At 41.3% G+C, this 25,890-nt stretch overlaps 1 protein-coding gene across 5 annotated transcripts in view; it reads right to left on the bottom strand.

Annotated features, from left to right (window-relative positions):
• zfyve9a (zinc finger, FYVE domain containing 9a) overlaps positions 1-24,746 on the bottom strand; it is a 37,677-nt gene extending 12,931 nt beyond the window's left edge. The window contains exons 1-10 of one of the 5 annotated variants that reach the window (XM_085140145.1): positions 24,489-24,746; positions 14,235-14,349; positions 12,612-12,719; positions 9,775-11,198; positions 8,770-8,869; positions 6,729-6,905; positions 5,329-5,480; positions 2,144-2,252; positions 1,621-1,743; positions 373-528 (exon numbers count right to left, since the gene is read on the bottom strand). In XM_085140145.1, coding sequence (XP_084996271.1) covers positions 373-528; positions 1,621-1,743; positions 2,144-2,252; positions 5,329-5,480; positions 6,729-6,905; positions 8,770-8,869; positions 9,775-11,198; positions 12,612-12,681 — 2,311 coding nt within the window. In that variant the 5' untranslated portion in view covers positions 12,682-12,719; positions 14,235-14,349; positions 24,489-24,746. The other 4 variants (XM_085140141.1, XM_085140144.1, XM_085140143.1 and 1 more) reach the window with 4 other exon arrangements.
• Positions 24,747-25,890: the final 1,144 nt, after the last annotated feature.

Here is a 25,890-nt window from a genome sequence, read left to right as displayed (position 1 = left end):
CGGAGGTTAAAAAAAGAAAAGAAAAAACGAACTGCAAAGCGGTGGCGAGGAGTCACGCCTGGTGGGACGCGAGCTGACAGCAGGACGCTAATGTTTGGACCATTTTTCATGAACCTGACACAGCAGTGTTGGACGGTAACCCGATTTCCAAATTGAGCTCGACTGGGCGCACCTGTGGTCTCTATGAAGCAAAAAGTAGAGCTCAGACATTTTCCTCTTGTGCACTACATTTAGAGTTTGCTCATTTTTAACAGGGCAGGCCCCCGACTGAGACACCCCACCTGTGGACTCTAGACAGAACCGCCAATGAGTGGCTCCACGGTGCAGGTGGAAATGAGAGCCTCCTGGTGGCGCTGCTAATGTTGTTCTTACCACTGAGGGCCTCCTGGTAGAGCTGCACAAAGTGGGTGAAGATGTCTTTGGGGATGGTCTTCTCATCTGGCAGACACTGGAGGAGAATGACGACCTCGGCCTGGCCGACGGCATGCATCCCTTTAGTCGTCACGTACCAGCACTTCCTGTTTACGTCTGTGGGGTTAGAGGGAAAACGTGTCAGGGCACAGTTACATTAGAGGCCTCTTTACGGAAGTGATCTAACATGTTTTATATGAATAATAATCCATTAAAAAAAAAAAAAAATCAGAAGAACCACCACATACAGTCAGGCCGAACAACATATTCATAACACGTTTTACAAACAACACAACCCTAACTTGAAAGCTGTCAGTAGGGGGGCCACCACAGGTGTTGCCCCCTCCTGGTCATTTTAGAGAATGTGGTTCAGGGGGTTGGGAAGCTCATCTTGTAACCGGAATGTTACCGGTTCGATCCCCTGCTCTGTCTGTCTTGGTCGTTGTGTCCTTGAGCAAGACACTTCACCTACCGCCTACTGGTGTTGGCCAGAGGGTCCGATGGCGAGATATGGCAGCCTCGCTTCTGTCAATCTGCCCCAGGGCAGCTGTGGCTACAACTGTAGCTTGCCTCCACCAGTGTGTGAATGTAAGAGTGAATGAATAGTGGAAAAGCACTATATAAATGCAATCCATTATTATTATTATTATTAAGGCACTCCTCAATGGCTTAACCCAGAAACTCTGCAATCCAGACTTTTAAAACTGTCATACATAATGCAAAGTATTGATGTATGAGACAACATTTATAAATCATGATTTGTGATACACATTTGTGAGTATTATTCAGTAGTATTGTGGCATTTCTTCTTAAACGCCACACACTGCATTAGCGTGGCAGCTCTTTCAGGAATGTCTGAATGAATGCATAATGAACATCTGTGTAACCGAGCCGTGTGTGTGAATGACAAAAAGCTGTTACTTTAACAGATACAGTAAGTGAACCAGGCAGTACATATTCTACGTCCTAACTCCTCAGGCATTTGAGCATGTTTGAGCATGGCTACTCAGTAATTCACAAGAAAAGAAAAAAGAGAGAGCTAAAATCAGCCATCATAAAAAATGTATATAGCCCAAATACGTATTTTGCCTTTTTCCCTTTTGTCATCAAAAAATTATTAATTTAGAAGTCTGACTCTACGCTCACTGCTGCTCTTCTTCTTTTAAAAAACCCCAAAAACCCTCCCCCCAGAACAGTGCTTTAACTCACAGTTGACAAGCTTGACCATGGCGAGCAGGTTCGCGTTGAGCACGAAGACCAGTGGGTCTGGGCCCCCCTCCTCCAGCTGTTGCATGAGGACGATCTCCGACGGCCTCTCCTCCACTGCGTAATCTGCAGGTGGTCGGAGCGGAGTAGAAGAAGAAACAGGTAGCGGGAGGAGTCAAGGCAAAGTTAAGATAAATGAGAGGAACGGAGAATGAGAGACGGTGATGTCAGAATGAGAGTCGAAAGAGAGGAGGAGAGGGTTGAAGATGGTAAAATGAGTACAAAATCAAATTAGGAAGCAGCTAAAAACTCTCCCAAGCAATCACTTATAACCACAGCATTACCGTGTTCAAACCCACCCTCCCGCCCCCTCTTAGCAATGAGTGGTCGAAACATGAGCGGTGACGGTATAAGCACGAGAGAAACAACATTTAAGAAAAGCACAAAAACGGCAGCTGACGGAGCAATGAGGAGGCAGCAGAACGGTGGGGATGAGGGCAAGCACCTGTGATGTGGCCTCCCGTACCTCCTTTGACTCCGGTGGAGATGAGGATGGGAGGGAGCCCGTCCTCCGGGATCAGGCTGAGAGAGCTGCCCACGGGGCTGCCCACCGGGGCAACAGGGGTATGGGCTGCCTGAGGGTGGAGAGAAGGGGTGGGGGGGGGTGTGGAGTTAGATGTACTGAAGGTTATAACACACAGTGAGATGTAATAATACAGACAATACTCAGGAACTATGGCTGAGATTGGCAGAACAGGTTCAACAAGCATTAAGTGTAACTATATATTAATAACAGAGCAGGTTGGATTTAAATATCAGCAGTGCTCTTTAAAATAATCCAAGAAGAAGAAAAATACTTGAAACAATACAAAACTGACATTTCAGCCATTTGGTCCCTTATATCCTTAAAGCTACAATGATCAATATTAGCAGGTGGAGAGCATGAGTCACACAGCTTCGACAGCATCTCATAACTTCACCATCTAGTTCACTAAGACTGCTTTTACAGCACAGTCACGCCGCTGTGGAGTAACAGAGTGGAGTACTCAGCAGCTGAAAGCCGGTTAGAGGGTAAGGGAGTAGAAATTAGAGCCACGCTGATCAGGTGGGCAGAAAACAACTCCACAAAAATACTAATTGTTGCTCCGCTGGATGTGTAGACAGGCGACTGCTTATGAACTCATTCACTTCTCTTTAAACTTTACCTTGGATATTTTTGCCAATGTGATTTTTACATTTATTGAACTGTTCAGTAATGATCCAAAACAATTTAGCCTGAGAGATTTAAAAGGCATCTATTATGATTAATCCCTGTGAGCTGAAACCAGCCACACACCGCTATGTGTGTGGACACTTCATTACAATTGTATGTGTGTGATGGTGATTTTTTTCCACTTTACTTATTTGTTTGACTTTTCTAAGGCTTAAAGTTGGAACCGTAGCTCCGTTGACTGACAGGTGCTACAGCTGACCGCTGTGTGTGCCACTGAATTAGACCAGAGTTGTGCTGCTGGTGCCTTTTGGAGAATTCTAATATTCTAATATTCCTGTGGCTTCCTGTTGGAATACTTTATTAGTTTGTTACTTGGCATTGCTCAGTGCCTGTACATTGCAACCCTATACTTTATGAATGCAGCTTGCTAACCGTGATTGTGAGCATTAGCTGATAACTTAGCATTCCACCTTCTTGTCCAAATATGGACATTTTCTGTCTACAAAAAAAATAATGTAGCAGTGGCCAAAAGACTAATGTTATCCGGTCGTAAAGTCTGACGTCACTAGCCGTGTCTGGGCCTAAACTCCGCTGCAGGTCCATATATCAAACAATCACTGTGGCATTACTGAGAGTTGAAAAACTGTCTAAAGTCTTTCATATTTAATAAAATGATCAGCGTTCTGCTCTACCAGGTGTAACAATTGAGTTTAACATCCAGGCATCCATGAAAACGGAATTTATGACATTTAACGGAGTTAGAAGTTAGCAGGAAGTTAGCTCGCTAGCTTCTATCTAAATACAATATAGCATGTCCTGACTGCGGGGTTTTGGAAACAAATTAAAACGTACAGCTCTGTTATCACTTCCAACATAAATGAAGACAGAAAACTAAACAGCAGTGACGTTTGTAGGGTTTCTGAAGTTTGGCTAGCTGGTATATAATGATGTGCTACGTGACCGCTAGCGACACAGCTATGTTAGCATAATATAAACAAGCTAACTTTTTTCCCACTCGATAAAAGTTAACGTGAATGTTCTCGGTGGTCAGGAACAAATGTAATCGCATGGCAGGATGCTGAAACGGACCAAACTTCAGCCAGGAGAACAACTGAGATAATCCATCCACAATACGAGGTTAGTCATTTATATACTGCTGCATGGGCTGGGCTGTAGTTACATCCTAAGGTTTTAAAAACTGAGCTTAAATAAATGATTAGCGGTAATAAAAGCCGAGGGAGGTCAACAGTGATCACTGACTGTTTTAGGAGCTTTTTGAGATTAAATAGAAGAAAATACATAACATTAAACATGTTAACAACACAAAAGCCATATTAAACGCAGACTATTTTAGGCCCGGAAGTAGGATTCGTCACGTCATCACTTAACGACCGGATATCCTGCTGGCCTCTTGCATTACTCCTGGTGGCTACACTCATCGTTTATTTACAGTCTACAAGATAAATAAGGATTATTATGACCTGTAAATCATGCAAAGCTACTTTACTAGATTCCAAAAATGAAATCGTCACACTGAAAAACTAACACAATAAAGTCCCTTAAATTTTATTTAAAGACAAATATTGGGTCGACATTAGAGACCACAGCTATCTCGACATTAAGTTTCTTGAACAAGCTCAATACAAATTAATAGCATCTTATATTAATTGCTCTCGACCTTCTTTCAAAGACTTTGCGACCGGTCTGTTATAAATCTACCAAAATGTGATTACTTATGCTGCTTGAGTCATTTTGTCAGATTTGAAAAAGCTCCTCCACAGCGGCAGAGGACATCTAACTTGTTTCACTGGCCCAATGGTACTCTTCCTGATAAGTAAAATGAAAAACTGATTGAGGGTCTTTTTCTTCTAGCCTGAACCAAAGCCTCTCTCACTCTGCCCTTTTTAGGTTAGTCGCTTTTATTTGAGAAGCAAACCATGAAAACAGTTATGAATGCACAGCAGATGCCTTTCGTGTGCTCCGGTCAAACTAAAGGGCTCGTCTTCTCTGGAGAAGAATTTCTGGCATCAAATTCACCAAGACTTCAATTCTCACATTGACTTTCACATGTTAAAGTCTGGTTTTAAGCTCATGTTCTGTCTACAAAGCATAATAAGGCTTTCTGGAATTCACAGGGAGTCACTTTGTTTCAGAGGCCATGAATCATCCTGACAGCTGATGCTTGATACACCAAAACCACAGAAACAACCGGATACGGCTTGCTGTTCTGTTATCCACTTCGAGACAAGCTGAGTGACCCGAGTAAAGCACATTCCAGCTTTAAGCATTTCAATCGAGTGGATTTTCTAATTCTCATAATGCAACAAGGAATGTTTCCTTTGACCTACTGCTGTTTATCACAGTCTGAGACCGAGCCAGCATACCGCCAACAATACCACATAAAGAGTTCTTTGTGACTCCCATCAGCAAAATGCAGAGTAGCAAATAGGGTCATACATAGCTAACCTAATAGTATTAGTTGGGGCTGCCAAGCCTACCTCAGTGGACTCAGAAGTGGAGGATTTATTGATGGCGAGTGACTGCGAAGGAGCCGAGCTGGAGGTCGGCGGTTTGGGTGACTCTGCTGCGTCACCATTGGGTAGGACTCCATCGGCGAACCACACCCTCCTCTGCTCGCGTGAGACGGACCCTGAATGTCAAAGACACGCTGTCAAATTAAAAGCATCAATCGTAATTGTTTTGGTCAATGCTGAGATCACGATTATTTAATATGATTACACTGGGCTACAGCCAAAATTCTTTCAAAATAAATTAAGCCACACAAATGATTTTGTGGGGGCTAAAACTGAAAAGGACACTTAAGGGTATTGGTTGACAAAAAGTTATTAACTGAAACCTGGAATAACATAAATATAAAGGCACTTTGACCCCTGAATTTTGGCAGAAATGAGCCAACTGAAGAAGGTTGATGCCAATTTTCCTAAACTGTTCATCCAGTTTGATATCAAGCATGAAATTCAACTGTCCAATTTCGAATCTTATGTCATCTCCATTTGAGCTTCTGACCTCTCCTCTGACCTTGGATTTCACCTTCCTCGCAGCAGGAAATCTGTGGTGCTTCAATGTGAAGTTAGAGGATTTTAGAGCATATTAAAATACATAATTTTTCAGTATGCTGTTGAAAGTAGACAGACACGTGGCGGTGGAGTGTTTGAGGCTGTGCAGCCTGACCTGTGGGAGGTCTGGAGGTCACACAGACTGAAAAATCACTTAGAAACATATCTGTTACTGTCCCAAGAACATGTTTTATGGCAGTTTGGCTTTTGAGCAGTCTACATTTTGTCTTTTGCTTCTTGTACAGCTGTTTATCAATTATTGTTGTATTATTGATCAATTATTTTGCAATGTAATAATCTTCTGTCTTCTTCATTTAAATGTATATTCTCGGGACATTCTTTTTAATTTTTGTGTGATTATTTTCCACAAAACAGTCTTTGTCTTTGAAAAGTGCTATATAAATAAATTGTTTGCCTACTAGTCGATTTACTTTAAGAAAGAAATGTAATTAAGTGGACTACCTTGGATTTTTAATTAAAATTTACTTGGGGGAGGAGGACATGAATTTTATAGCTACTACTGCCTGATGTGGGGTGAATGTGATCATTTAGAAATGTAAACAGTTGGGAACGTAGTGCACTGAGCCATAAAAAATGATTATTTTGAAATAAACAGCACAATATATCGATTACATTATGATTTATATCGACTGTTAAAAGCTAAAACTGTCATTGAGATCCCCCCCCACACCACACATACACACACACAGTAAATGAAATATCATCATATAAGGAAAAATCTGCAGAGGACAAAGTGTCACTTTCAATGGTTACAAAAGATGTTAGCATAAGAGTACTTTTATTCCCCATAAAGGTCGTACCCTCGTTGCCAGGCTGCTTCAGGACTCCCACGGGCACCATGACGGTTGGAGGGGGCGAGCTGAGCACCCCAGAGGCCTGAGCCTGCTGCAGAGGGGGGATGGTGGAGCAGTACTCGGCTGGGTTGTTGGGGTTTGGACTCTGATTGCTCGCAGCAGCCGGCGTCTCCCATGATTGAGCTGACAGAGAGAAAATGGCACGAGTAAACATTAGGTGTCGACGTGCGTTACATAAGTACACAGACATTTTTCACACCAGGAGAATTCTTGGGGAATTTAGAAGACTTTCCTGTAAGCAGGTACTCCTTCATAGCACAAAATTCACAGGTGTTACTATTTTCTCTAATGAGGCCTGTAAGTCTTCACTTCAGCCTTAAAGCTGCTACACCCTACAGCTGTGCTTCACCTCAGCTCAACTAGACTCTTTGACACTCTTTAAATCGCAGCACAAAACCCATCTGTTTACATTAGCATATCAGCTGTAACCATCTTGTTTTATACGTTTTACATTCATAGTATTCTTGGATTTTAAATCTCTTTTAATGCTGTTCTTGTTCATTGTGTTTTAAGGTGACCTTGAATCCTTTGAAAGGCGCCAACGAACAACATTATTATTAAAACTCATTATTAAATCATTAATCAGTGAACCTGGACTGATAATTAAAGTCATTAATATCACCCATTCCTTTCATAGCACGATGTGTCAAAATGTGTGCTGTAAACATGATTTATCTATACAGAAGCTGCGTCACATTAGAGATAAAATCAAACAGCTGCTAACAACTGAACCTTTGCACAGATCGCATTTTTATTCATTAAGAAGCTCTGATCAACTTCTCTTTGATCTTCTCTTTGCATGGTCAAAAACCGTTCGTGTTTCTGCTTCGTCACCTTTTCGTTTACACACTTTGTTTTGTCGCCTCAAATCAGGTTTTCAATACACCCGTTCCTTTACTCTGTTTATTGAACCGATCTTTATTTCTTCTGAAGCATTTACTGGATTACTTTTGCATAAAGCTGTGATTCTTTGCTTTGTTTTGCTGTATATTATGTCATGCACTGTTCCATTACAACTTGCAGAACTGGATTTCAGGCTTTTCAAAAGTTTTCAAACTTTGTGGTGCAAACGTCATGCAAAATTAGACACTTTATTCAGAACAAGTTTGGTTTTCAATTGGAAAGACTTTCTTTTTGGATTTGCAAACACAAAAATAAACTATCTGCGAGTTTAGCGGCTCGCATTTCTAAAGCCAGGTGGCCCAGCCTTAGAGAGCTTGTGTGTTGCTTATGCAATCTTCAAAATGTGGAGAAAAATCAATAAATAAAAACAAATTGCTTTTTCCATGAGATCCCACGAGAGAGAAAGCACATCTTACCAAGTCCCTATTACTGTTTAATCTTGTTATTTATTCTATTATTAGTCTCTTATAAATTATTTCACTTTTATTTATTATAATAATAATAATAATAATAATAATAATGTGTATGTGTTAGTCCCCATAGGGAAATTGCTTCTCTGCATTTAACCCATTCACCCTGTGAAGCAGTGGGCAGCCACCAATGCAGCGCCCGGGGAGCAGTGTGTAGGGACGGTACCTTGCTCAGGGGTACCTCAGGGTAACCGTTCAGTGGAGTCGAACCCCCGACCTTCCGATCATGGGGCCCCCACTCTACCTACTGAGCTATCCCTGCCCCCCCCCCTTTTTTTTCTTTTCTTTTTTTCCAATTCTTCTCTCTTTCTTAAAGCAAGTAATACTCCATGGTCTGTTTTTGTGTTCTGCAATTATGTAAAAAGAAAGAAACAAACAAACAAACTTCTAAGCGGAATTACACTGGAAAGCTGTATAAACACAGATGATTTTATATACCGCTGTCTACTGTGTGACTGCAAAAAAAAGAACATGTAAAATTGGACAAAGGTTTTATCTGGACATACTAAATTCATTAAAAGGATACGGAGGAAACTGTTAGCAATTTGCACCTCTAACATCTGATTCCATAAGTTGCAAAGAAGAAACCTTGCAGTACTTGCAATGATGCTCACCACTTGTCAGAGCAGAGTGACAGGTGACACAGACACGAGCCTCCTTCCTGTCCATGTACATGAGCCTGCACTTCAGACTGCAACACGCCGCACAGAACACCTTAAAAACAACACGGAGAGACAGAAAAATAACACCAGAATCCTACAAATGACCAAACCTCCAACAAGACATCATCACCTTCAACGTAAAAATTATTATTAATTTTTTTTAATTAAAGAACATCCAGAAAGTTGTCATTAAATGTGCAGGAAATGTAGCGTTTTATGGACACTGATTTCATGTACTGAGCCAGCGCTCCAATGAACTGCAGCTGCGTACACGACACTTTTCTTTCAATGGATTAGTACCTCATTACGTGTTATTTTCCAGTATCATGTACTTTAAATAATTAGACAGAGGGTAGATGATCCTTTTAATTTCAGAGCCACGCAGCACCGTTATAATCTAGTTGTGGATCTAGCACTGTGGTGGAGGGTGCACCGAAGTTCCCGCTGCGCCTATTGTTTGCAGCCCCAGTGCAGGTGTTAGTATTACTGCAGTGCCAGCTCCCCCCTGCTCAAGTGGCAAGGAGTGTGTGTGATTTTGTTTACTACCATGGGAAATTAAGTAGCAGTCCGCCAATTTTTCCACTGCACTGTCAGCGACTGCATCTTCAGCTTAGAGCACAGTGCAGACAACCTGCTTTGTGTGTGTGGGTGGGCATAATGCTATAAAGCTACCTGCCTAACTATCTGCAAATAAATGCCTAAAGAGGAAAGCGTCTATCACAGCCCTGCATTAAATTTACCTCCTTCATCTATCAAAGCTATTTCCACATGATTTTCCATCTCGCCGTTTCGGTTTTTGCTCAATATTAAAACACTGCCTACTTTTGAGGCACACTTACGAGATTCATTAAACATCAAAAACAACATAATCACCAAGATACACTGCTGTGTAATAGGTCATTATAGCTAGACTGCTCTTTATGGGTTAGATTAGCACAGTTTTAGTACACCACTGACCTTGCCACAGGCCCTGCAGTGATGCCTCCTCTTGGTGAAGGTGAACTTGACGTCACATTTCATGCAGACTGGAGCCTGGGAGTCAGGCACCCACACAGGGGCGACCTCTCCCAGAGAGCTGGTAGGTTTCCTGCACAGAGCACCTTGTTGCCCTGCCTGGAGATCATTGTCTGGGCTCTCTGGGGGTATGAGGGATGGAGAGTGGATGATGCCCTCTCCATTCACGCTGACTACACTCTGGTCAGTCCTGCCAGGCGACGTTTCGGAGGGTGTGCCTTTCCGGCACTGGTTTTCGAGGTTCTTGTTCTTGTTGGCGGCAGACGGACTGAGCAGGTTCTGCACCTGGCCCGACAACGGCTGTGGGATCTGGAGCTTGAGGCTGACGGGCTGTTTGGGTCGGGCGCCTCCATAGGGAATGCTGACCGGCTGCAGCCGGTTGTTGAGTTTTGGTTGGATGCAACCCGATCCCGCCGCTCCTCCCTCGCCGCTTTCCTGCTTGCTCTCCTCCATTTCTTTCTCCTCAGTTACAGAGTCCTCTTTTGAGGGGACAGGAGAGGGGGAAACACCTTCCTCTACCCTCTCTTCCACCTCCTGAGGCTTAGAGCTGGTCCCGCTCTCCTGTTCCAAACCATTTGGAAGATTTACTATTCTGTGGTGCTGGTCTACTTGTCCCTCTGGACCACATCTCCTTTCCTTCTCCAGCCCAACCTTGTCCGAAGGAGACGCACCGTTCTCCTCCAACTCACACCCACTCTGAACAACTCTGTTTCCATTCAGGAGACTTTCCCCTTGCTCCTCTTTTAAAATTCCAGTTTGCGTTTCTAGGCCAAAGTCCTGTAAGGCAGCTGAACTGCCATCATCCCCATTTTGTGCCGTGTGTTCCACATTTGGGAGAATTTTCGTGGAGGGTGTTTGTTCCTGTAATCCAACCTCAAAGCTGAAGCGAGTGTGACTGACAGACGAGCCTCCTCCTCCGGACGAGGCAGCTGTCTCTTCACGTTTAGTCTCCTGGCCAGAATCACCAAGCTGGATGTCTGCAGGAGAACTTATCTCTTTGCTGAGGGCATCCAGCTGTGGACTGGACAGGCAGCCATTCTCCACGTTGTCAGAGGCCGTCACAGGGGGCGGCGAGAGGTCGTCGGTGCCCACCAGTTTGCCGATATTGGGCTGGGGGAGGGGGGGGCTGTGGACGTCTGCCGGCCTCTCCTCTGCCCAGGATGGAGGTTCGGGACCAGGATGCCTTTTCGGATCAGCCCCTGGGGAAGGGGTGGAGGATGAGTCGGGGAGGGTCTTAAAAGACAGGGGACTCTCCCGGGGGCTGAGGTCTGCGTGAGCCAGCGCAGGGTTCAAAGAGAGCATGTGGGTTGGTGGGGCCAGGATCTGGGTCCACTTAGCATCTGAAAGAATGGGAGTGTCCGTCTCATCTGCAGAGAAAAAAAAAAAAAAGGAAAATGAAAGACTGTATGGATCTCAGCAGAAGCTCTTTGAACGTATTTTAATGTACTCACAAATTATATCTACAACTTTTTTTTTTTTTTTTACCAAATCAACCAAAATATTAATGTCTAAACTGGTATTGTCATCCTCATGTCAGAAAAATTGGTGCTCATGCTTGGTCTTATGAAGTCTGCACCATTTAATATCTATAAAGACATAAATTAATATTTGTCTTGATGTAGTCCCCTATTCCACTTTGCATTTGCCGGACACAACCATTTATCTACACTTTCCAAACAGCTTCCAATTTTCTGCTTAACACATGAAATGTGAAATACGAGGAAGTGGTTAGGAGATCGTGAACCCTTGAGCAGCCTCACAAGAACAGCCACAGAGAACTGATACAAAGATACACACTTCCAGGTGATCGAAAAAGCTATAAATGGCAGGAACAAAGCAGGGGATGAACTGAGAAATGAGGTTGGCATGGAGTGGGAAATTAGTGTGTGGATGGACTGGGAAATTCTGAGAAAGTGGGCCAAAATGGCTCGCTCGCCGCTGGGAGCCATCAGTCAAGCCGACATATAACTGCTGTGTAATACAAGTAGAAATTCTTAAAATATTTCTTTAAACCGACTTCCTCACACAGTCGGCTCTCGCCTCCATCCACTGCAGTTCATGCTAAGCTGTTTCAGTGTGCAGCGTACACACACACACACACACACACACACACACACACACACACACACACACACACACACACACACACACACACACACACACACACACACACACACACACACACACACACACTTAATCTGCCAAGCTGGATCTCTGACAGAGGTCAAAGATAACCACACACAGACAAAATACAAACCAAGTCCACAGTAACACTAAACTCTAGTTTGTGCCCATGGATCTGCAGGACTTTAGAAGACAAATTTAGAAGAAGAGCCATCCTTTTTTTTTCCTATAACAGGCATTTGTGCTGGAATGCTGAGAGAATGCAGATACACAGCTCAGTAACGCAGTGTTTACTTCACAATTACCATAAATAAACTGTGAAATCACAGAGTCTCCAAAAAGGCTCCGACACACTTTTGGGATCATTAAGTGTGATGAAAACAGCCAACCCTCCTGTCTTGCACCAGTTACACGATGTCTCAAAGCCTAAGGGAAATGGGAAATTCAATTAATCCTATCCCCTCGTGGCCCGCCCTCAATCCCCACCTGTGAATGTTACTCAGACTTAATGGGCGGTTTCTGACACCTTGATGATTTACTCTCAGAGGTTGTGCAATGGCACGCTGACAGCAGCTCTCCCTTTTCTGTTCGCCTTTCCTCGTCCGCAATGACTCACCGCTCGTCCTCGTCTGCTGTCTGCATCTATTAAAGCTCACCTTCGTTCTGCTCGAACTCGTCCAGCACCTTGTCCAGGTTGAAGGCCTCGGCCTGGAAGTAATTCTCCATGGGTCAGGAAGCTCCACCCTGCTGACGGCCGTGTGAACCTAAGAGCAGCAGCAAATGTGTCCTCAACACCACAGTCTGTCACATTTCCATACTGTATGTAAATGCCTCGCACCGCCAGAATCATATCTCCTTTCTATATCCTCTCCTCACTCCAATATCATTTGACTGAGGAGAAACAGCCTCTCCTACTCCCTTGTCTCTCTCCTCATTTCCCTCCCAAGCAGTTCTCTCTTTAATGATTACTCTGAGGTCACAGGGATAATGACAGAGACATGTGGGCATGGTCTAAATCTTTCTGATTAGCAAATTTCCCAACTGAAGCTGACAGTCAGGATATGAAGTAGCCAAACTGACTTCAATGTAAGGAAAGGTGTTTCAATGTCCCTTATGTCTATTCTCCTCATTTTTAAAAAGAGCAGGCCCGTCCTATCAACGTTGCTACATTAAGACTTAAGCTTATTTTCAATATTAATAAATCTGACAACCATTTGTCTGCTTTTTTTTTTTTAACTGCCGAACTCTGGACATCAATTAGTCAGGAAGAACGGTAGGTGGTTTCCACAGCGACAATGCTGCAGTTTGCCAAAGGTTTGCGTCGTTAAAACCATGTTTGATTACTGTGCGTTTTTAATATTGCACAGTAAACACATTTCAAGCTCTGTGAGATGCAGATGCAGCATGCAGTGTTTGTTTTGCAGATATCTATGACAGAAAACTTCAACTCTGGGGTACCAAAACTGCTGAGAGATGAGGGCATAGAGGGAGACTTTAGCAAAAAACGTGTTGCAGTTGTCACCTTTAGAAAGGATACCGAGTCTTTTAGATCTGAGGATCTTCAGAGCAAGGAAATACGCTCTAATTTGCTCATAGCTTGTTAATAATGCAAAATGAAGCTTTCAGTGTTACAAACGCTGTGAGTCTAACCCAGAGAGTAACGCGTTTAACATGTGAGTCATGCAGACAAAATACTTTGTTCATTTAAAGCCACAGGCCTGTACTCTGAAGCAGGATTTGGGGCTTTAGTGAAATATCTTCAGGTTTAATCTTTGCTTTTTAGTATTACAAAGGTGGTTCACTTTGCATTGCCATGGTAACTCATGCTGCATACCTAAGCAGGTTAGGTGTGCAGGTAAATTTAAAAAAAAAAAAAAAAAAAAACACAGTTTGTGCCTGTTAGATTTGTAATATTACTTGGTAACACTGGAGTTCTGGTTTAAAGTGACAAGCCTGGGAAATGTTTTGAATGATAGCAGAAAAATAAAATAAAAAACAGGTAGATGGGGTTTATTTTGCATTTTATCTTCTTTGTTTATGATTTTATTTAATTGTTTTAATGGGACTTTTTCATATTCTCTGCACTGCTACTCTAACAGTTTACACTTATTAAGCTGAAATCATAAAAAAAGCATGCAAATGTATATCAGTCATGTTTTACACCTGCTTTGCACTGTCACATGTTGTGAATCACAAACCCTAAAACCAATGTGATTGATCCATTTGAAAAGTAAAGCCTGTATAAACACTTCATCTTCATCACATCTGTCAGTCCTCACCTGCACAGAGGTCCTCCTCAGCAGTCCCAGGTGATGTTTTTTCCCCCCTCTCTCTCAACAGGTTTCAGTCTTAGTTCTCAGCTCACCCAGTCTGGCAAGCGCCCAGCGCCCACACCTGAGATAAGGAGAGGAAACACTATTCAGTAAAGTGCTGCTTATCAACTCATGTGCCAAAAAAAAAGAAAAAACGATGCTGTCTAACTATTATACAGCGAGTAAGGTTACAGCTGAGGTTACACTTCTCGTGTTTTTCCCTTGTAAACATGTGCTTGGAGAACTGTGGCGTCACACTCACAGTTTGAATTAAACATTTAAAAAAAGGAGCTAATAACAACACATTTACAAAATTGCACACTGATCAAGGTGTACTGGGCAATGCTAGCTAATAGTCTAGTATTTGTGAAAAGGTCTGTCACTATATTTAAAAGCAATAAAGTCCAATGTAGGATATTAAAAGGAGAACGAGAGAGACTCGTTTTGATTCATCTCTGGCTGCAATGCTCCTGTGCTCCACTTGAAATGAGCCTGTGGCTCAGGCAGCTCCAAAAAACAGAGTGACAGGGAACCAAGTGAGGCAAAGACACCGTGTTACTTAAGGGTAACAGGTGTTTTGGTCTTAAGACAGGAATCTGTGTTTGTGTTTAGGCAAATAAGTGAAAATGGAGCTTGTTTCCAAGCTGCACTAACAAGCCAGATCCATCCATTTCTTAAGCCTGTCATGGGGTCAAGAGATGGCGTACAGGTTTACAATCTATCACAGGGCTAGCACGCAGACTACCAATCCTGCTCACAATTTCTAACTATGGCAAATTCTCACCAGTTAACTTAATATGCTTCCTATGTGGACTGTGGGAGGGATCCAGAGAACGCAGAGGGAACTCAAACAAGAACAACATGTAAATTTCACAAAGATGGGATCCAGCTGGTGGTGGATTCAGTGGCTCTATCGCTGATCCTTAAGTTAACGTCCACACTGAAATCTTACCCAAGTTGACAAGATTAAATATTTGAGCCTATGGACTGTAGAGTACATCATGTCTTCTTAAAAACTTAGCTCCAAAGGGTAATAGACAGTACTAATAACAAGCTGGAGAAGCCAAAAATAACAACTGAATATTTTGGAGGTTCAAAAAAAAACAACAAAAAACCCCAAACAAGTAAAAAGGAAAAAAAGTCAGTGCAGCTCTTAAAGTTTTTTTCAAATGAAAGCCTCATCCTTGCAGGAAACAGTTGGACCCTGAAAAGGGGTCGATTAGTTAACAAGCGGATACTCTATTATGCTGATAAAAAGGGAAGCTACATGCTGCTACTCTCTTAGACTAAAGCTAATAAACAATACCCAGCAACGGCCGACCACCATGCTGCACATTATTATACGCATTACCCATCAAAGCCTGACAGGGTAATCAGAGCCATGAATGGACAGCAGCTGAAGCTTGTACAGTAAACCTGCCCCACGTGTCCTTGCTGACGAGGAGACCTTGGAGCGAGGATGTAATGTGGTGCGGCTGCAAATGAGTAACAGCCAGGTTAAACTTCAGGGTCATCCTCATAAGGACAAACGAAACCACGGATTACACCAGAGACCAAATATTCCACAGGGCCAAGGCCTCGCAGAAATGAGCAGAGTCAACATATTTCCTGCTTAGTTTAAGATGCAAGTGGGGGCACGACGTCAGCACAAAACCGTAAAGGCACCGGACAGGAGCGTAAACATGGAATATGGATGTGGGATTGTACCATTTCAGAAGAACAGGGCTGACGGAGGTTATCACGGCTTTTCTGACAGAAAGAGGAACAGGGCTTTATTCCGTGCCTTTTGTGCAGCTGAGTCGACTGATTATTGGGAGCTTACTTTCTAACATTTTAGGGACTTTACTTTGGAATACAAAGCTCCTGAAAGCGAATGTTGCTCTGAGCTAATGGTATACAAACAATCCACTCTGGACCCTTTTCAAGTCAAGAGGTTAAAAATGGGCAAATAGCTCAAAGTCTCTTTGATCTGATGGAAAATGATGCGTTCAGGTAACTTAAATGATTTTATACTTGTGGGAAAAGCGCCACGCAAGTTAAAATATTGAATAAAAAGTGAACAAACTGAAATATTAGGTTGTACTACATGGTGCTTGAGTTTTTACAAAATTTAACAGCCTGCAGGACTTTGATCAACACTGATTATAACAGCATGCAATTCATAGCCGATGGCTTTATTTACTGGTTTGGGAATTGTCTGATTTAAAGAGAACATTAAACAAGAGTTAGACATTTCATTTTCATACTATTACTGAATTTTGCTAGACCCTAAGAAATACTGAGAATCAATAAACTGTTATCTGCGTAATCTCAACAATTTCTATTTTGAGAATCATTTTTATTACGCATTTCTTTAATGTAGGTCATATTGACTAGTTTTTTGAATAACTGAATCAAAAATGAGCAAAACAAAAAAAAGCTAGAGACATAGACTGTATAAAAGAAATGGACACAGCCACAGTGAAGAGGTTGTTTACTTTAGTCAGGCAAAAGTGTCATTGTTTTTACTGATTGTTTGATTTAAGGCATGATTTAAGTAGGCATGTCACCAAAACCAGTACTTACTGTAATAATCAATATCGCAAATGTGACGGCACTTGGAGTTGTGCGTGTTCACCAGTATAGTGGAAGTTTTGGTATTGCATGTGAGCAATCAATGTCATCACAAGGTAGGTCAACCTTAAAGGACACTCTGCTGTATTGTCCTTCCATTGAGCGCTGTAATTTACAAAGAGAACACCATTCTGTATGAAATAAGACATCGGCAAAGTTGACAGAGGTCAAAGTTAAGGGGAGTCAACCTCCTGTTGGCTACTAGAAAGAATGCAGATGCAAGGCACCAGACACAGGCGCTATAATCCACCATCTTTTATATAAAGTCTATAGCTGGAGGCTGTTGCTGGACACTAAAGTAGCATCAGCAAGACAAAGAACAAAAAAAAGTGAATTTTAAAAGGAAAAATTACAACTAAAGCATGTGAGGTGATCCGCTTTGGAGAGCAAATTATCTTCACACCTCCTGCTCTGACCGCTGAACTGAAGAAACATCTAAGCACCAAGTCTTAACCTCAGCCAACCTCTGCATCGGTTTCCCCAGGTGAGAAGTTTCCCTCCTAATGAAAGACTTCTAAAACCGTCTTACACTATAAAAGCATCCAGTAGAGCTGTCGTAAACACATACACACTCACACAGACACGCCTCCATAAGGACAGGAGCCCATCCCTGATTAAGATTTAATTACTCTGCAGAGGCGTTGAATAATGCATCTTTAGTCAAAGTGCATGAACGAGTCATATTTTTAGACATGTAAACTCAGAAAGATGCTTCAGAGGAGGCATATGTGCATGAAATGGTGTCAGTCAGAGAGGAAAACAGTTGTGCAGTAACAAATTCTTAAGAACATGTTGTGTACAAACATGCTGCAACTCATCAAAAACCATCAAAGAAGAAAATGTGTGATGCCGCCTACAGTAAAGCAAGAATATCGAGATTGTGCATGACAGAACAGCTCAGCTGATAATTATTATAACCCCTCTGTGAACAATACACTAATGATTTATTTAATACAGAGGCCACAATACTGTGTTTAAATTTGCTTTGGCTAATGCACATCTGTGGTTTTAAAATCAGTGCCTTATCAATAACTTGACAGACTGGCATGAAATGTAAAACTAATCTATTCTGGAATAAACCTCAATAATAAACTCGATATTTATTTAAATGTTATTTACTCTCTCATTTAAACAGGGTGCTGTTCATTTTTAAATGTCTTGTTTTGTCTGAACTAAAGTCCAAAACCAAAAAAAACCCCAATCCAAACACTTTTAGCTCCATTCTCACTACCTTTAAGACAGGTTTCCTCTGATTGGCTGCCCCTTGTAAACAAAAGATTTGAACTGCAGGTGGGTGGAGCTTTCCTACTTATATATAGTGGGCAACTCCAGGCCTCAAGGGCCAGTGTCCTGCAGGTTTTAGATCCAACACAGCTGATTTAAATGACTAAATGACCTCCTCAACATGTCTTGAAGTTCTCCAGAGGTAATGAATGAACTCATCATGTGTTCAGGTGTGTTGACCCAGAGTGATATCTGACAGAAGCGCACAAGTGTAAAAGAAAGGTGTGAGCTTTAATTAATTGGAAAAGAACTACAGCTTTGTATTGATCATGAATGCAAATCGGTAACCGTTCCTTCCAATTTATTTCATTTTCATAACTGCTGGTCATCAAAATCTTTGGTTAAGCTCAATACGAGCACCCGTACCAAACACAACAAGGAACTATTTTTAAATCGAGCAACCAGCAGCTGATCTCCAGGCTCACTCCAACAGTCACGCTCCAGTGTCAGCCAGACATGCTAATATTGAAGTGGACCATCAGGCTACTAACACGATAAACCATACCCGACTGGACCTGCCTGGCATGGCAGCCAAATTAAATAAGACAAGGGCATAAACAGCGAGGAAGCTCGGACATACCAGAATGCTAAACAGTTCATTAGGTCCACGCAGTCAGAACAACGACTCCCGTATCCTGTTGTTATTTCCTGAGAGGGAGCTGCATTCGCTTCCTGGCCAATGAGGTGGATATCCTCTACAATCATTAGTGTAATCAGACATTTATGTTTTGGTTATACACAAGCTTTGGACTATTTCAATATTTCTGTGTTACTACAAATATATTTCTAACAATTTTGTGTTACATTTGTGGCTATTTCCTGAATGTGTGCACATAAATGTCCTCTACTCTCCACATTTTATGAGCAGGCCCTTTAATTAGTATGACATGCACTTCACATGTCAACACCAATTAAAAGACCATGAACCCATTACTAACAGCGTTTAAGTGCAACAGGATTTAGGTCACTCATTGGCATGGGCTCCTTAAATATTAGTTGCTCATCATTAAAGTTATCATTTCCACACGTCCTTCCCTTTCAAGTCTGTTAAAAAAAAAAAAAAAATCTGTGCCTGTAAGCCAAAAGTTACTCAAGAGTAAAATTGGTGTTTTTGCCATCTGAACCCTGAGAATGACCCAAGAATTCCTGGTGAAATTAAAAATAAATGTCCTCCATAAATGTTTCTAAGTGTTCAGACTTGGTCACAGCTCATTAAGTATTTAAGGGAGTTTGACGGCAAACGGTAACCCGGTTAGAAGCCATCGCTGACGGCTGCTTTCACGCGTACACAGACCAGTATCGCAAATTGATGTAAATGATTTAAACACAAAATTGTTTTTATAAGCAAAAGAAAAGGAAAAGGAAAAAAAATTAAATAACTTCTTTCTTTCTTATCATTTTCTTGGCTGAATATGAAGCCCTTGCCAGCTCCCACGGGTTTAAGGTAGAGTATATTAATCATCAATCATAAACTACAGTCCTAATTGCATTATGCACAAACTTTCTATTTCTTGGCTCAAAATTGGGGGGGTAACTGCGTACATAAGCACAATCAGTCTGCATAGTGTCATGCCAAATAGTGTGCATTAACTTACTTAACATAAGTCTGTGCAGTTTCCTAGTATTTGTGGCCATTTAATAACTCGCGTTGAAAATCTGTCTCCTTTTGTCCATCGCAGAAAGAAAGATATTATAGTTTTATACTGACATAATTCTTCAGTATATATGTAAATACAAAAAAAACACCAAAACTTTGTTTATTTTTTGGTATTGGAATGTTGTTCTGACAAAACGAAACATTTAAATTAGAAAAAACAAATTGGAATGTCTGACAGACATTTTTACTGTCCAAGAATAAAAACACAAAGTTAGGAATTAACATTAATGTCTCCTTTAAAACTTTAAAATCTAAGCTCTCTTGTAATTTATTCAAGTGGTCTTCAGGAATAGTTCTCCAGGCTTCTTAAAGGACATCCAAAGCTCTTTCTTTGCATGCTGGCTGCTGTTTGTTCTGTTCTCTATCAAGATGATCCCTCACTGCTTCAGTGATATAGAAGTCTGTTCTCTAGGAAGGCCAATCCATGACAGATAATGTTCCATTGTGTGTTTTTCTATCCAGCTACTCTTTTATTGCATAAGTAGTGTGTTCGGGATCATTGTCATCCTGAAAATGAAGCTCCTTTAAAGATGATCTTGCATAGAGGATCAAAATCTGATGTTATTTTTTTTACATTCGTAATTTCTTAAACTTTGACAAAATCTCCAACACCATTGGCAGAAATACAGCCCCAATCCACCACAGAGCCTCTGCAGTGCTTTACAGATAAGTCTGTAGACACTTGCTGTTCTAATTCTCTTCCCAACTCCTTCGTACACACTGACGAAGATTTGAACCAAAAATACCAAATCTGACTTTTATTCATCACTAAATAATTTCACCCATTTTCAGTCCAGTTCCTGTCTAATTTGCTATACCGTCCACAGAGATCATTACAGAAGTCTTCAGTGAGCAGTAGATGGATCAACTGAGGAGCCAGATGCGTTTCTAATGTCTTCTGACAGGCTGGATTTCCCATTTCTTAAGGACATGAACACCTTGTTAGTCAAAAATACTATTTTGTGTAGTCAAACTGTGTTCTCTTGGGTATTTTTTTTGTAAATTTAAGTAATGAAAATGGAACAACTTATGTGTCTTTGTGACAGGCTGCCCATAAACTGCATAAAAATACAATTTAAAACTGGTTCTTACCCAAGTTGTCTTATGTGTAGACAACACTGCTTCACCTCTTGAGTTAGGGGCGTTTTTTACATTGGAATAAATAATGTCAGTGTTAAGTGGCTTAACAAACCAACAAGCAAACAAAAATATTCTTCTGAAAACGGTCAGATATGAGAACTGGATTACAATGAGTGAAAAAGCAGGCAATGTCCAGAGAAAAACTCTGAAAGACCTTCAGAAAGACAGGAGAATTATTGCTCAAGATCACTTGAAACTCAGGCTCCTTGGAAGCAGTATAGTACATTACTATAGATTAGTATTAATAGTAAATTATAAGTAGATTAGCATAAATTCGTCCTCAGGGATGGATTAATTTTCCATAGCAAACATGTACATGACACAAACAAGTAGGACATAACATTTTGTAAAAAGAAAACACTGAATGTATTTATTATTTATTATTATCTGCAACTATATTTTTAAATAAGAAATAATCAATGGATGATTCAAGAGTTAGAATGATATTTATCTGGAGCTGTGAGATTAACCGGCAACTCTGGATTTGGAGAAACAAAAAATGTACATGTTATAAATCATTAAGAAAATTAAATAAAAACGCGTTGAATTTCCCATTATTTCTGATGCTATAAGAATTCCCAAGACTACGATCTCACATCCTGAGAAACAATGTTTTTAGTTCCACATCCAGCACCGCCGCGTTCCAGACGCCGTCTACTAAGGGTGAACACAGGAAACCTCAAGTGATCGCTTCCTCTCTTTAAGAATAGACTGACATCACTTTCTACCAGCATGATCGCCAAACTGAGTGACACATTATTATGTAATGTGTGCTATGCTTAACGCCCAAGCTGGAAGTACACTGGGAGTTGTCCTACCTCCTCCTTCTACTCCTTTAAGCTTTTTTTTTATGACAAAATAAATAAAAGCCAAAACACATAAAAGGAAAACATGCCACAGGTTTGTATCCTCTGAAAGGTCATGCTCGCTTAAAAATAAAATAATTTCTTTGACAGGAGAGGTTGAAAAAGTTAAATCCCCTGAGATTTACCTTCAGGAGGAAAGAGGAAAGTAGCTGTCCTCCTGTTATAAAGAGCTGCTCTGCTTCACAGAACGTGTCAGAAGCTATTACGAGCTTCCTTTCTCCCTCATGTTTGATCTACATTTAACCACCACTACAAAGAAAGAAAATCAGCACAGGGAGACTGGCTGCTGGTCTGCCATTGGGGAGACTTGTAATTCTTTTTGAAAGCATACAATAACCTACATCTGGGACGTCTCTGCACACATGAGAGCCCGTCTCTGCACGGGCGTCTGTTGGATCAGTCGAATCACACATCCTCACTGGGATTTATAACCACCTGAAGATGAAGTGGGATATCTTTATGCTTCATGGGAAAAAACTAATTTCACATTAATATTGCCAAATACCGTCTAGTACCATTTGATTAATAAATATACGTTAAGATAGTGGTGTGGTGGTGGTGATGTGGCTTTTTCTTTGGTCCCAAATTCATTTTTTAATTTGCCATTGCTGATGACTATTCAAGGTGCCCCTGGGACAGGCCTACTTTTGGATAAATCCACCTCCAGGCCTGGACTAAAGTCTGGACAGCAAATGCAAAAGTCGCATCAGCGAGAAACCTGATAACGTTTGTTTGGACAAAACTACCATAGATACAAAACCAACTCAATGACAAGCTGTATTATCTCCTCTTTTAAGCCAACCTTCTTCTAATTGGCTGTCCCTTTCAAACAGATGGACTGTGGGTGGAGCTTCTGTTCTCAAATCTAGCACTTTGCGCCTGAGATGAGGAAATTAGGCATATCTGCTCTTGCTGGCATCAAAGAGAGACAAAACTACCTGAAACCGAGCATGCAGAGCAGTGTGAAGCCTGAGCTTTTCGCTGACAGTGGTTTCTTGTATATATATATATATATATATATATATATATATAAATGGTATATATAACGCTGACATTATTTCATTACTTCACCTTTTTCATTTTTGAGCATGTGTAATATGCACATCCACTCACATAACAGTGGCAAAAAAAAAGATATTCATAATAGGTCCCCTTTAAGAGACTACTCACTGACATAAGAGGTCAGTAATTCAGGGAGCTGTAAAGAAAGAGACTTGTGTTGCAAATATTTTGCACCAGACCATGTTTAAACTGCTCATCATCAGCAGATAGATAAGAGAGGACTTTGACATACAGCAGAGCATTAATCAAAATCCAGTCTAAATGTTACTATAACCCCTTTTTAAATTTAGTTTTCAACTATTTGGTAACTTGAATTTCTAGCACCCACCAGAGGGGTTCAAGCCAGCACCAAAGGGAAACCCACCTTCCCCTTGTATTATTAAAATCTATTAGAAAGTGTAAGGAATTTATTTTATAAGGCATAATATCATTTTTTTAATGACATTGCCAGGATAAAAGATACAGATCACTCAAAAAGGATCCTAGTCTTCATTGTAGATGTGCACTTGTGCAGAGCAGGTAGATGACCATTTGATTAGCTTATAAAATCATAAGTAGCACTGTTCAACCTGAGAAGCATAACTTACCTAATCAAAACGTAAAAAAAAAAAAAAAGTTATCCTAGCTGAACTGCACAATTTTTTTTATATATTCCGAGTTGATTTTGAAATTCTTCACTATCCAAGACCTGGACAGAAGCAAAGAGACCAAATACAAAAGATGTAGCACCAGGAAAGCTCACCAAACCAACCCTTGAGAGCGCATAGATGACCACTTGCTTGGATTATGCAACCATAAGTGGCACTGTGGCTGTGCCTGCAGGCCAAACACACCCTCGCTGTTTGAAGATCACTCTCAGGTAGACTGGGAAAACACATGGAAAGCTACTCTGTGTCATTAAAAGAAGGTGGGTTAAACTGGTGCAGCTACACGACAGCAGCGGTGAAGTGTTTGTCTATTTGTTTGTTAACTTGGGTAGTTGTATTAGCTGGGCAGCTAGCTGAATTAAACCAAATTCACAAAGGCCACGAGTTAAGTTTCCAAAACAATTCTGACCCATTCGTCTTAGCAGTGTGGCAAAAACTGAGATTTTAGGCGTCAAATAATAGCACTTAACAGCAGCTGGCTGTACTGGAAATAGCACTAAAGATTGAGCGGGCAGTCGTGTGCCGAGTGACGGGAGAGACTTGCTGCTCTGGCGGACACTCACGCCGTCACTGACTCGGTGGGTTCCGTTGCTAACGGCCAGTCATAACGGGTAATAGAAACCCTAAAAAGCCTTCCTCCTCACATTAAGTCACCCACAGCAAAGTATTTTCCTCCTGTCGCACTGCTATCAACCCCACTGGCTGTCTATCCGCAGCTCGCAATGTAAAGGAGAGCGCGTTGTGTAATAGACGTAAGATATAGTGTTACCGTAACGGCACCTTCTCCATATTCCTCACCGTTTATCCACCAAATAAGCCAAAAAAAGATAGCACCGCAGCCGTCCACGCTCACTTGGGCTGCATCGATAGTTAGCGTTGCAATGGCGGTTTTGTAAACGTTGGAGCAACAGCAGACCCGTGAAATGTCACGAAAACAAATCCAGTTACTCACCGGTGGAATCCTCATCTTTACGTAAAGTACCGCGGAGCCCCTCCGTTAGCATCCGCCATACCTGATCGCCTTTCAGAGCTATTTTTGAGTATCCGTCTCGCGTAGACCCACCACCGCCTGCCTGCCTGATTCAAACAGTCGGAAAGTAAAGCTTCTAGTCTAGCGTAGTTGTGCGACAGCAGCACTCAAGGATCCCTCCCCCAAGGTTTAATACTGGGGAAAAGAAGGAGCAGCGATAAGTCAGCCAAAATGGAAATCCTAAACTACCGGTTTTCAAAATAAAACGCAAAGCATCTCCCATAGAGGTTACATTATAACGCCAAGAGAAAAACTGTGAATGCAGATCTAATTAATTTGGACATAATCATGACTTTTCTTTTATCTTTAGTTATTTTTTTGTTTCAAGCTGCTTTATAAAATAAACACACCAACCAAAATTATAATTACTATGTTTACCTTTAAGAAAAACAAACAATTCGGTTACAGATAATATATCGATTAAAACAACCCATCTTTTTGATGCTGTAACAGCAAAGTGTGTAAGTTTTACGTGTAAGTTGTTATTTTATTATTTTATAACTAGATAAATAACTTTCAGGAAAGTTCTTTTTCCTTCTTTTATTCCTAAAACATGTTTGGAGGGGTCTTTCAGTAAAAGCCAGTCCATGTTAGTAGTAAATAAGAAGAATATATTCAACAGATAATGAATGAAAAAAAAGAACAACTAGCAAATTTACAGGAAAAGAAATACTAAACATCCACATTTTTTTAATATGATTCAATTCAGTTTTATTTCTACACCACAGGGAGAGATTTGACTATTTGCTTGTTTATAAAACAGGAAGGAAATAGTTTTCAAATAAGGAAGATTTAAAAGTAATATAGTCAAAGGTCTGGCTGTGTTCAAATCTATTTGACAGTCTATAATTTTAGGCTAAACCCACACATATTTGTAAATATATATATATTGTTATTTAGAAATTACTTAAGCAACTAAAGGCTCTTAAAAGGACAACACTTTATATCCTTTTATCACGTGTATGTAACATATGATTTAATGCCATTCCCACTTATTATTAAAGTTTAATTTCTGAGCTCTTACTTTCCCGCAAACAATCACGCAGTTTCCGGTGTTGAACCAACCCTTAGTGTCAAACTTTACAAACCTCCAACCGTTCAGCTCCGTCCAGCCTGCACTGTGGTCCAGCCGCCACCGCTGCAGCAGCAGCAGGGACATTTTGGCTCAAACGGAGCGGAGGGTGAGGTGCTGAGCCCCGGGGAGGGTCCGCGGCTCCGTCCCGCTCACGACACCCTAGAGCCAAAATGGCCCATTCATCCCCACTCTCTATAACCTTGCCAGCCCTCGCAGAGGATGACAGGCATGGAGGAATTGATCAGCACG

The sequence above is a fragment of the Neolamprologus multifasciatus genome, chromosome 18 (genome assembly GCF_963576455.1).
Source record: "Neolamprologus multifasciatus chromosome 18, fNeoMul1.2, whole genome shotgun sequence".
Classification (NCBI taxonomy): Eukaryota; Metazoa; Chordata; class Actinopteri; order Cichliformes; family Cichlidae; genus Neolamprologus; species Neolamprologus multifasciatus.
Note: the sequence above shows the minus strand (reverse complement) of the source record. Positions and strands in the feature narration are given on the sequence as shown.